The sequence below is a fragment of the Sceloporus occidentalis genome, unplaced genomic scaffold (genome assembly GCF_023333645.1).
Source record: "Sceloporus occidentalis isolate IW3139 unplaced genomic scaffold, rSceOcc1.0.p SCAF_5, whole genome shotgun sequence".
Taxonomy (NCBI): domain Eukaryota; kingdom Metazoa; phylum Chordata; class Lepidosauria; order Squamata; family Phrynosomatidae; genus Sceloporus; species Sceloporus occidentalis.
The window spans coordinates 80,465,394-80,478,915 of NW_028316985.1; the positions used below are offsets into that span (position 1 = coordinate 80,465,394).

A 13,522-nucleotide genomic window follows, 5' to 3' on the forward strand; every position below is an offset into this window, starting at 1 on the left:
TCATCCCAACTATCATTCACCAACCTTATTCATATCCCCTCAGACATTCCACCAGTCACTACTCACTCTCAACACTCCATTCTTTCAACCCTCCCAACAGCTCTTTGTCTTATACATGGTGCAACAAATTACCTTAGTATATAGTATATTAAACAACATTTTACACCAAAGGTGTTTAATATCACAGGCAATGTAGGGAGTGTGAATACATAATAGTAACAAGTGTAGACCTCCAGGTTATGCACACGTAACTGCTATACAGGATTTTAAATTACAGTGGGCGCTGGGTATCCTCTGGGGTTTGGTTTCTGGACCCCCTGTGGATACCGAAATCCATGGATGTTCATGTCTCCTTAAATACAATGGCATAGTAAAATAGTATCCCAAATGGCAAAATCAATGTTTTCTTTTGGAATTTACATATTATGTGGAATATTTTCAAGCCATAGAGACTTGAAACTGTGGATAAAAACTCTATGGATGTTGAGGCCCAAGTGTAATTATTATTTATTAATAATTTTAAAATAACTATTAACATCAAATAATTAATTAATAATTTTAAATATGTATGAATTCACTAGCAAATACCATTTCTATTTGATTTATATAAAACTTGCATATATGTCCATTGAAAACAAAACTGCAGAGCCTCAGTAGGATAATACCTCTATTAGAACAAGCTGTACCTCATGTACTATTGCCTCAGTTCTAAATAGATCCATGGGGCTGCTATTTAAACAAACCAAAATCAAAATACATTAAATGTGATCACACATTTAATGTCTACAACATCAGTAGGTAAGCCATTCAGTTTCCAGAAATATTCTTTAGTCTCTGTGTTAAACAAAGCAAATAAAAAGATGTAAAGAAAACAAGGTGGGCATGATGAAATGGGCCAGAAGTCTAGCATCTCAAAGACTCAGTATGGTGTGCAGCAGGAAGTTAAGTAGACTGAGATGGCAACCCTATACCTACTTTTCTGAACTCAATGGGATTTGCTTCTGAGCAACAAGCAGAGGAGTGTGCTGTTAATTAGACAGAAAGAAGAAAGGGAAAGGAAGAACATGTGAGGACAAGACTCACTGGAGCTTGTTTCCAAACTGTTTATTGTTACATCCAAACAAGGTCAGAAACATTTTTGCTATTTTAATCTTTGATCTCATTTTGTCTGTTTCTTTTATTTTAAATTTTAGTCTGTCTTGAAAAAAGATAGAAAGAATTCAATCAATGAGCATTCCTTGCCTTCCTGGTGCAACCTATTGTCTTCAGCTCCTCACTATTATCTATAAGGAGCCCTGGTGGTGCAGTGGTTAAATGCCTGTACTGCAGCCATTCACTCAAAACCACAAGGTTGCGAGTTCAAGACCAGCAAAGGGCCCAAGCTCGACTCAGGCTTGCATCCTTCCGAGGTCGCTAAAATGAGTACCCAGACTGTTGGGGGTAAATTAGCGTACTTGCTAATTAGCTTACTTGCTGTTCACCGCTATGATCTTTGGAATAGCGGTATATAAATAAAACAAATTATTATTATTATTATTATTTAAAAGTAAGGTAAAGGTATCCCCCCCCCTCCTTGACAAGGTTGTCAAGTCGTGTCCAACCATAGAAGGTGGTGCTCATCTCCGTTACTAAGCTGAAGAGCCAGCGTTGTCAGAGACTACTCGGTGATCACATGGCCAGCATGATTGCACAGAATGCTGTTTACCTTCTCACCAAAGGGGCACCTATTTTTCTACTTGCATTTGCATACTTTTGCATGCTAGGCTGGCAGAAGTTGGGACTAGTGATGGGAGCTTACCCCATCACACAGCACCTGGGCCTTGAATTGCCAACCTGCCAATCTTGCAATCAACAGAGTCAGCATCTTAACTACTTGAGTCACTGCATCCCTGCAATTATTATCTATTTAGAAGGAAATAAAATTAAGGAATCTGCAAGCTAAACAGAGAAGATTCCCAAACAAAAGAAGGGAATCCTTGGCTCACTTCCTGATATTTTCCTCCAGATAACGCATCATTGAGCTACAATTTAAATCTTTATTGCTCTGTAAAACTGTATATTTATAATTTCTATGTTGAAGACATAGTTTTGCTATGTCTCATACCAACTGGATTCCGTAGTGGATTCCTTTGTTTTATGAACAAACAAATATATCATATTCTGTTAATGAGGTAATGAAACGGTAGATGAAAGAGAATAATAAAATAAGTACCAGCTTCTAAAATTTGGTACACTTATATTTGCATTACATTCTGAAGATGATTTTGTAAGACACCAGTATACACAAAGATAATTTTTATACATGCACATTTCTTTTTCAAGATGAAACTTTACATTGATATTATTTTTACTCCAGTAACAATTTCTTTAACATCCTGTTCATTTCAGAATTCTAGATAAATGAATCACTTACCCGCCCTTAATATAGTCAAGAAATGAAACTTCTGTTTCCACTAGGAAGGATAGTAATGTTACCTGAGAGCAAGTGACAGGGAAAAGTAATGAATATTAATCTTAAAAAGCGAGCGAGAGAGATTAATCTTAAAAACAACCACACACACAAAAGAAATCTGTAGTATTTAAGAATCAATGCATTATTTAAAACTACTCCAGCATGCTGAGGTATTACATCTGCAACTGGCATATATTAACAACTTAACCTCCATTTCCATAATTGGTTTCCTCACATCATAATCATCATCAACATCATCATCATCACCATCACCACCACCATAATCATTGTTAGTATTACACAGTCTGGCAGAAATAGTACAAACTATAAATTAAGAAAGTCCTGATTACAGCCTCATTTGCACCACTGTATGGTGCTATTCTGTTATGCCATGTGCATAACAAGTGGCATATTAAAGGGGTAGCTTGCATTGTTTGCTGCTATTGCATTGCCCTATTCTGTGAACAAAGCTAAAGACATGGTGGTTTGTTTTTTGCCAGATTCCATCCCTGTTCTGTAAATCAGAACAGAAATACAGTATCTTGTCTTGTTTAACCAAAATAATTGAACCATTTACATTTAGCATCTGAAGTGTTTGGGAAAGTTTATAAGTCTTAGTTAAATCAACACTATTCTTCAAGCAATCACATATGAATTTTATTACCAGCAATTTAATTCTGAAGAAATCAGAAAGTTCATTTTTGGTAGCAACTTCATCAGCACATATATTATAAGACTACAATGAAGAAGCAAATTTCTCTCAGTATACTTTACACAGGTCCTTCAGAAAACTGAAGGAAACCCATGTCAAGAAAAAGTTTGACAATTAACAATCATGTAGTATCTTCATTAAAACCAACAAAAGCTTGCTCGCTATTTTGTGACCTTTTGGTTGGTTTTAATGCGGATATTGTCTTGGAATTTCTTGAACAATGTTGAATTAAAAATATCTCACTTCAATATGTATTACAATAGATGGAAAATCATGTACTTAACTGTTCCTGAATTAACGTATTTTTTCTTTTTTGCCTTTTTCTTTGGATTTATTACCTAGAAAAGTAGGTTAAGAAAAATATGTTAACTGTTATGCAGAGAAATATCTATTTATTCTTAAGGCCATGTTTCATGTTTTTGGAAACAGGGCTTATCCCTTCTACACACCACTTATCCAAATACTGCTCAACCTTCAAAACATCCTCAAATATGGTTTATTGTTCAATGTCATGATGACTATTTTTAGTAGAAAAGTGAATCCAATTTTTAGTCCCAATGAGAGAGTCAATTGTTAAAGGTTAAAACAACATTTTTATAAATCCCATTGCTTTAATAACTCTACTGTAGTTGGGCCTAGAAATTGGGCTTAGATAATCATATGAACTTTGTTACCAGCAATTTAATTCTCAAAGAATCAAACTTTTTATTTGTGGTAGCAAGCTCATCAGTGTATATACTATAGGATTGTGATAAGGAAGCAAATTTGGTTGGAAACCCATATCAGCTACTTAGCTACTTGTGGCAATAGTGCCAAAATTTTGACTAAGGGCCGATACAGATGGGCAGAAAGGAGAGCCAAGATGGCACCCCTTTCTGCCCCGCATTGTTGCCGTGGTGACCGCACAGTGCCGGCAATAATGTGCTCCAAAAAGGAGCCACAAAATGCAGGCGCCCATTTTAACTCTGGAGGGACACCACAGCCGCCAAACAGTACAACATCCCTCCGGAGTAAAAAGAACCCGGTATTTCCGTGTTCTTCTTGTGATGCCTGTGTTACATTGCGAGTGCACCACTGGCGCACTCATCATGTAACGGATGGGCAGCGACATGCGGATGCTTGTGCATCCCTTATGTAAAAATGGGGGTGCCTATGTGGATGGGACTCTGCCATCAGGCCGTTGCCCGTAGGTAGTAAGTCTCGGGACCATGCGGTTGGTCCCAAGCTCTACTATCGCCGCCAGGACACGGCCATAGTGACTCTTTCATAGTCATGTTCCCCACTTAGTCATGATTGCATCACTACTGCCATGATTGTTACTCCACCTAAACCTACTTTACTGGGCATCAGCTATATATGGAGAAGGATATTGGTTCTGCCAGTGATTGTAGCATGAGTGAATGGCATTTCTACCAGGTTTTAGAGGGGCAGGCCAGGAAAGATATACTTAAATAGGTAGCAATAGCAAATACATTTCTATACCGCTTATCAGTGCACTTGAGCACTCCCTAAGAGGTTTATAATGTGTAAGGTAATTGTCCCCAAGAAGCTGGATACTCATTTTAGCGACCTCGGAAGGATGCCAGACTGAGTCAACCCTAAAGCCCCTGGCTGGTATTGAACTCACAACCTTGTGGTTTGTGAGTGAGTGGCTGTAGTACAGGCATTTAACCATTTAATCACTGCACCACCAGGGCTCAATTAGGTAGTTAATATTGGAGTCCAGCCTTTATCTCAGAATACCTTACTCAGTTCCTTCAGAAAAAATAAATAAATTAAAAGAAGCTGCATTGATCCATAAGAAAAACTCCTACCACAACCAATTTGTTTGGCAAGGGAAGATGTATGATTTTGTGTAAGGCTGAGGATGCATCTTGATGCTGCCCACATTAACAAGCAAAGTAGGATAAGAAAATATTATATAATTTAAACTCTCTGTGAGGGATCTAGCATAGCATAGTAATTCAGCACTGGACGACTTTAGAGAACAATGTTCAAATCACCGCTCCATCATGAAAACCCACTTGGTGATCTTGGGGAAGTCATACTCTCTTAGCCTCTGAGAAGAGCAAAGACAACCCTCTCTGAATAAATCTTGCCACAAAACAAAAATAAACCAACTATGATAGGGCTGTCTTAGGGTTGTCTTAAGTCAGAAATGACTTGAATGCACACAACTACCACTCTGCTTTCCCTCACCTTCATACTCCTGTCTAGTTGTCAATGTTTTATCAAAATGATCCCAGCAAAATAATTCAAAGACATAGCCATGTCATTCTGGAAAATCAATATGCAAAGTGATCTTGCAGCATCTTTGAGACTAACTGAGAGACAGAAGTTGGCAGCATGAGCTTTTGTAGACTTGAGCCTATTTCCTCAAATGCAGCCCCTATCTTTCAGTTAGTCTCAAAGGTGCCACAAGAACCTTTTACATACAGGCAAAATAATGCATTCAAAAGTACAGTATCCCACCATTACTTGTCCCTGGAATCAGGCTCAAGAAAGGTGGAGAAGGAAGTATTAAAAGGCAGTGTGGTTTAAGAGCAAAAGAAGCATTCACCGATAGGCAAACCGAGTTGTTCACACTCTGTGCAGGCATGGAGAAAGAAAGGAATGTGTGAGAAAGACATGAATTGCGGCTGTATTATAGGAAAAGTAAAGGTAGAACTCTGACTCAATCTGGTTGTATATTCAGGAGGCAGAATGAGGCAAAATGAGATTAACACTTGTATCAGGGGAAGGAGTTAGTTTCATTCATCTGGAAGGCCCAGTGAGTACACAGATGATATAGTTGGGACAGCAGATAGAAAGTGTCAGTTGATTTGACTGGCTGCTCTAAAGACAGTTCCAAATGTTGTGAAATGAAAACTCTCATGATGTGTCCATGATGTGTCCAAAGTACAACAATCTCAGTTTAATCATCTTGGCTTCTAGGGAGACTTCAGGATTGATTTGCTCTAGGACCCATTTATTTGTCTTTTTAGTAGTCCACAATATCCATAGAACTCTTCTCCAGTATCACATTTCAATGAGTTGATTTTCTTCCTCTCAGTTTTCTTCACTAGCCAGCTTTCACAACCATAGAAATTGGGAATACTGTAACACGGACCATCCTGACTTTAGTATTCAGTGATATCTTTTTACACTTCAGAATCTCGTCTAGTTCCTTCAAAGCTGCCTTTCCAAATCCTATTCTTCTGATTACTTGACCACATTCTCCACTAAAATTAATTATTGAGCCAAGGTATGGAATATCTTGAACTATTTCTATGTCATCATCATCTACTTTGAAATTGTGTACGTCATCTGTGGTCATTTTTTTAAAAAAATGTTCACTATAAGACCTTGAACAGCTAGGGTTGTTTTTTTCCTGAGAAACCAGTCTGGAGATTTCTGGAAATTTCCTGCCCCAAGTTTGAGAACAGAGTTTTAAAATTACCAACTAATGTGCTTAGCTTTGCAATTAAGTCAGCAATACAGATATAATTTTAGCAGCACATTTATATATCACAAAGCAACTGGGAGTAGTAAAACTAAAGAGAAGAAGGAATTATAATCCTAGACTGGACTGCAATGTGTTGTGGGTATAATCCAACTCATTTGGAGAATGCACTTAAATCCCACTGAAACAAATCAGGCAGGTTAGGTACAACCATCTTAAGATATATTGATTTCAATATGATGGCCTGGAGCTTATACAATTAATGTACCAGAAGCTGTTTTAGAACAGCACAGTTTTGAAGAAGGGATTTGAATGCACGTAACAGAAATAAAACCAAAGCTATTTTGAGTTCATTGACTAGGTTTCAATGTGGTTATTATGGCCATAGATCTGCTTTCACCAGTGAGACTGGGAGAAACAATTCAATCATCTAACTAAAAGTTTCTATGTACAGCGCTGTGTAAATTGACAGCGCTTTATAAATAAAGGTTAATAATAATAACCAATCCACCTCCCTTCAGCAGCTACTTTCATGACTTGCTCTGGGTAGCTGAGCAGCCCTCAAGTGACATAGAGTGTAGCAATGGAAAGGAAAGTAAGAAGGAAAAGGAAGTGAGGGGAGAAGAAAGGAAGTCTATTGTACTTGAATTTTGTACACACAAATATTACAAATATTTTTGTGGGTTTTTTGGGCTATGTAGCCATGTTCTAGAACATGGCCACATAGCCCGAAAAACCCACAAAAAACTATGGATGCCAGCCATGAAAGCCTTCGACTTCACATTACAAATATTGCTTCTAAGATGCTGCAAAATATTCTCATAAGCAACCAGAATTATCTGTTCCTCTTTTTTGTTGTCTTTTATACTGAAACCTATTCCTGTGCTACTGAGATCAGCCATTGCTGTAGTCACTATGTTTACTGCAAACTATTCCACCATTGAAAGGAAGAGTAATTGTTTCAAAATGAAGAGTAATTGTTCCATGACCCCTTTGTCCACCTCATTGTATGTAGCCCTAAACATTTTAGGATTTTTCTTTATTTCTTAATACTCTCACTTTTTCTTAATTAGTGTGAGTGAAGGGGAAAGCATGTGTAGCTGGCAAAGCAGTAAACAAACAAACAAACAAAAAAACTAATGGAAAAGGGAAGAAAGTCAATAGACATAACAGAGAAAAAATCTGGACTCCTGCATAGTCAGCTGGCATGTGGGGAATAACCCAAGAGTGTTTGGATTGCTCCTCCTTTGCCACCAAGAGAATGTGAATGTACACAAAGGAAGTTATATATTTGATTTGAATTTCACACATAAAGCAAATAGATGCTTAAAATTATAGAAATTACTGTTCACATGTTATAAAGGATACATAGGCAGTGCAAATGGTTCAATTTCTGCACTCAAAGATATATAAAAAGAAACAATCCTGCTATTTACCTCATACACATTAAACTGTGACTGTCCTCTGGACAATTCTCTGAAACTCGTTGTGAATTCTCCAATAAAATCATGACTAGAAATAGAAACGAAATTGATTAATGGATAAAGGTGAAAATAAAACATTACCTAATGTTTTCCAAAACATATTGCTAATAAAATCTTAGGATTCTTAGGAATGTGCCTAAGAAGTTTCCACAATTCCATCATTTGGTGTTGTGAAACCTTGTTATCACTCCATGAACTCAGTCCACAGGGCACCTATCGTATTTCACCAATTCGTCAGGCAAGCAAAAGAAACCGGGCTGCAGAATATCACATATAAATCTGAATGTAACAGCCAGATCTTTGGTAAAAACCTCATCTGATCTTCAAGGAACAGTAACATTTGTCAAATGTGCAAAGATTTAATTCCCTAACATATAAACAGAACACCTTCATTTTCAAGGAGCAAGAAGCATAGGCTTTGTTTCATGTCACAAAAAGGTTGGTGAATTGGCAAATTTAATCATTACTAGATGTATAAATAGACAGACAAATCAGAATTATAATGAAAAACTAGGGCCAGTTGCTGTTTCATAGGCAATCAGTAAGGCAGTTCATTCAACAAGGAGAATTTCAATCAATATTTTTGCAATCACATTTTTTAATGTTAAGTACTATGAGACTCTACATTTTTAAAATGCAAGTTAAGATTCTCAAGATTCTAAAGAGTTTTCAGCCTACTTTGGGGATGAAAGTTTCATAAGAACATTTTTATTATTTTGTATAATTCACTTTTAACTGGACATACCCCATCTCAAAATACATAGGCCTAAAACCTACTGTTATTCTAAGTTAAAGAAGACTTAGTGGGATTCACTTATGTGTTGACTCACCATTCAGAAACTGATTCAGTGGATATAATCTAGCTAAGACTAATCAATAAGATTCTGACCACAATGAAGAGGAAGTCTGATATACAGTACATCTCACTGCAAACTATCATGGTGTGGCTCAATGGATTCATGTCACTCTTACTAACATACAATTTCCTTTAATTAAAATTTTAGATTTAGGCTTAACTGGTGGAAAGACCTCCATAATAGCATTCCAAAGTGTAGCTATAATAATAACAGTGTATAAATCCTTTTACAAATTTAGTCAGCAATGCACAATAATTACCTTCCATCTCTATCCCAGTCATACACCTCTACCTTAATTGTTCTGCAAACAAACAAAAAAAGAGAAAACTATATACAAATATAAATGAAAAGCTTGTCAACATAAATTATGTAATAAATAAGGTGATTTATTACTTGCATTATGCAGTCCACATCTAATGAGTAAGCAGTAAAGGTGATAGCCTTTTGGGTTTTGCTACTTTTGATTCAATAGAGAATAAAATTAACTGATGCCTTTCCAACAAGTAGGTGCACAATTAAATGTACAACAAAATCTAAAAACACTCTATGTAAAATCCAATTAAAACAACCAATTGCAACTAGAGATGTTAGCAAAGGACAGGTTGTTTACCTGTAACTGTAGTCATCTATGAGTGGTCATCTGTGAATTCACACAAGTGGGTTTTCCTGCACCTGTGCAGAGACATTTGGAACCATCTAGAATCTCTAGGGAAGACTTTTTTTTTGGGGGTAGCTCCACCTACCCTATATATACCCCTAGTGTTCTTGCTCTTTCCTCTCAATTCCAATTAGACGCTGCATAGAAGCATTATGAGGGTACATGTGCAAGAGCAGGACACAACTCGAACATGGGAAGAGAGAGATCTGGTGGATAGTTGAGGAGAGGTTGCCCATGGAGAGGGGAACCACCATATGGGAGAGTCCAGCAGCTCGCCTTGGGAAACTGAAGCAGCATGAGCCTTGACAAGTTGAAGTGATAACGTAGGAGATGCATGTTTATCAAACGGTTGCATTTTTAATCTAGTCACCCTCTTACTAGAGGAATGAGAAGAATGTTCATGCTTCTTCTTTCTCTCTCTCTTCTCATTGGCCTTTTTGGAAGGCTTGAAGGTAGGCTTGGTTGCAGCTGATGAGGATATCTGCTTGTGTGTGCGTGAGTGTGGGGGGAATCCCTCAATTCAGTGGCCTCAAAAGTAAGTCTACATTCAGGTCCCATTCGATGCTTTGTTGACCTCGAGGAACTTGGATGAACGGCATCATCAATGGTCTCCTCCATGATGGGGAAGGTGGAGGGACTGAGACAGTAGCAGTCGGAGCTACATGAGGTTTCAAGGCACTCTCATACAACAATGATAGAAGGGAGGAGAGCCAATTTTTTCTGGCTTGATGGGTAAAGGCCCTGCAATGGGCGCAGGTCTGCATATTGTGCCCCTCAACCAGGCACAACAAACAACTGAAGTGCTTGTCTTGCCATGGGATTTTTGCTCACATTCCTCACATCTCTTAAAAGACATGGACTGGGAGGCCATATTTATCGATGGTGAACAATCCAAGAATATCAAACAGTGTCCAATCATGAGGCAAAGGAGCAGTCAAGATCAAACCAAGTCAAAGCCAGAAATAAACATACACCAATACCAAAACTGAGTAGAAAGTTGACATTCAAAGCCAAAACCGAGATCTAAGTTCATTATAATTTGAACTGAAGAGAGATTCTAAGGATCAGTTCCCTCAATGCTGTCAGCATGGTGGACAAAAAGGAACTGAAGGGAAAGAGCAGGAACACTAGGGGTATATATAGGGTGGGTGGAGCTACCTCAAAAAAGTCTTCCCTAGCAATTCTAGCACAGGAAAGCTCATTTGTGTGATTCACAGAGACTATGATAAAAAAATAACAGGTTTTTCTCTGATGGTGACAATTATACTATCTAGTCTATATGATCTACTCTCCAAAATGAAAGTGCTCCAAAGTGCAAGTGCCACAGTTGAGAACAGTAACACTAAATAAGTATTGTACCAATATTATTTCTTATTATACTGAAACAATCTTTTGTATGATAAACATGGGATTGTTTTTCTTGTTTTAACCTCTGCCTAAGTGGAATTTATTTGGAAGGGAGAAGCTGAGGAAATGGTTACATATAAACCTGAATCCACAAAAGAACACATTCATTGGTCCATTGTTGTAGCCATCTTAGGGCCCTGAAATATTAAAGCCCAGGATGATTTAAAGGTTAAAATGCAAGACAGGTGCCAGGAACCTGGGGTTAAGAGTGTGTGACTAATCTGGTAGGGGCAATATGTCATCACACCATCACATGCCTACATCTGCAGAGTGGCATATTGCATAAACAGAAACAGTAAAGGATTTGGAATACAGAGGAGTGAATTTGTAGCATTTTCATACTGTAAGAAAATAGTAGTATATGTTTAGGGAAGCTTTGTGCTCAAACATAAAAGTAATGAAAGATAATGCTTCAATCAAATTGCAATACATAAGAAAAATTTTATGAAGGTGGGTGAAATTATTCAAACAACTTGTCATTTCACGTATGATTGACAGGCAGCTGTGATAATGAGACACAAGGACCTAAATCCAATTGTTAATCCCAATGAGAGCAGATACATTGAATCAATGAATTTTACATAAGTGTTGCTTAACTGAGTTCCCACTGATGCAATGGTGTGCATCATAATCAGAAGAATGATGCTCTGTAAATAACACACTAACCAAATGATTTAATGGGCTCTACTACAATTATTTCTACTGTAAGAGAAATACACTTTGATTGATTGAGGAAATTTGTTGTCACAGCAAAGTCATGTCCCCAGGAAAATCATATCTGTTGCAACAACCTTAGCTGGTAAAAGTCATCTGAACCTCCAGAGATAGGACCACATGGAACAGCACTTCCAGACTACAAGTCTGTTTGCCTTCTTTTTCCTCTGAGGCTGAGAGAATGTGGGATAAAAGATCTAGTGGGTTGCCATGGACAAGTGGGGATTCCAGTTCTGGTCGCCAGAGTCAAAGTCCAACGCTCAAACCACTACACTGTACACATTAATTACAATGATAAAAATGTTCTTGCCTGGATTGTAGATAAAATTATTATTCCACAAATCATAAATAAAAATCCACATGCATGATGTTGTCATTGTACTTTCTGTCTAAACACATCAACATCAACTTTCAAGCAAATATTAAGAGATAAGATAATGAAGTTAGGCAATTTGCCTCAGGTTTAATTGGCTCTTAAAGGTTTGTTTATTGGGGATAATTTATATAATTAAAAATTTTGACACCCAAAGTTTATTATTATGATTACATTCTCCCTCTAATTTGGAAAAAAACTTCCTCTGTCAATGAAATGAAAGAAAGGAGACAGGGATCCTTAGCTTTTGTAGAACGCAAGTATACAATTCATTTTGACAAGAGCAAATTCTGATTCTTCTTTCTTTACCTAACAAAAAACCCAATACAAAATGCCTTGATTTGGCAATCTGTTTCTTATATTGTTGCCTGTCATTTCATGCTGAAGGTGCCAAAGGGGGAAGAAGTGATGGAGCAGATGGAGTAGAAACTCTATCAGCAGTCTGCCGGCTCCTGAATTGGTTTACTAATGCAAGAAGTGAATCTGGGAATCAATATGCAGAAGATAGGTTTCCATTCATTTTACCAGAACAAGGACAGGCAAGTGCATAGTGTCGAGGGGGCCATTTTGGCCCCTATCCCCCCAAAGGCCACATCAGTACATTGCAACATCCTATTAGCATATTGCTATTGGCTGAGAAAAAGGCTCTAGGGACATGAAGGGGTTTCTGGCAGGGGAAAGCCAAGATACCACTTTTTTTTCTTTTTAGTGGTCCCCTTCAGTTCTAAGCTATTTTGAGGCATTTTTTAAAAGAGCAGGTTAGAGGATCTTTGGGATGATTGCCAGCTTTTAATCTGGATATCAGCAATCTATGAAACAAATGGGAACTATTCGTATATGGATAATATTACCTTACTTCATACATCTCTCACATTGCAATCTTACATAAATCCATATAAAAGTAAGGTCTTTTCAACACTGAGAAACGTACTTTTAACTAACAGAGATTATCTTAGATATGGATGTATTGAATAATAAAATTTTGTGAAGAATGGCCAAGTTTGTTGGTGGTTGCTGTGTGCATTCAAGCTGTTTCTGACTTAGCACGACTATAAAGCAACCCTGTCACAGGGTTTTCTTGACAAGTTTCTTCAGAGGGGGTTTGCCATTGCCATCTTTTGAGGCTGAAAGAGTGTGATTTGAACAGGGTCACCCAGTGGGTTTTCATGGTCAAGCAGGGACTTGAACCCTGCTCTCCAGAGTCATATTCCAATGCGCAAACCACTACACCTTACTGGCTCTCTGATTTTACAGCTTACAGAAAATTCTATAGACAAAAATTCAACATCTCTTACCTGTCATAATCTCCATTACAAAGTGCTCTGACAGATATCTTGAATGCTTGCCACACTGGATTTAATGTATTCTTTATAACTTCTGTCTTGTGGCAAATTGTAAAGCTAAAAAACAAAAAATGTTTATT

The 13,522-nt window shown here is 37.5% G+C and overlaps 1 protein-coding gene across 1 annotated transcript in view; it reads right to left on the reverse strand.

The window, feature by feature from the left end:
* CPNE8 (copine 8) overlaps window positions 1-13,522 on the reverse strand; it is an 89,246-nt gene that overhangs the window by 20,299 nt on the left and 55,425 nt on the right. The window contains exons 9-13 of the mRNA XM_089524486.1: window positions 13,395-13,499; window positions 9,207-9,248; window positions 8,043-8,118; window positions 3,449-3,502; window positions 2,414-2,475 (exon numbers count right to left, since the gene is read on the reverse strand). Of these exons, the coding sequence (XP_089380612.1) occupies window positions 2,414-2,475; window positions 3,449-3,502; window positions 8,043-8,118; window positions 9,207-9,248; window positions 13,395-13,499 (339 nt within the window). The remainder of the gene's footprint in view (window positions 1-2,413; window positions 2,476-3,448; window positions 3,503-8,042; window positions 8,119-9,206; window positions 9,249-13,394; window positions 13,500-13,522) is intronic.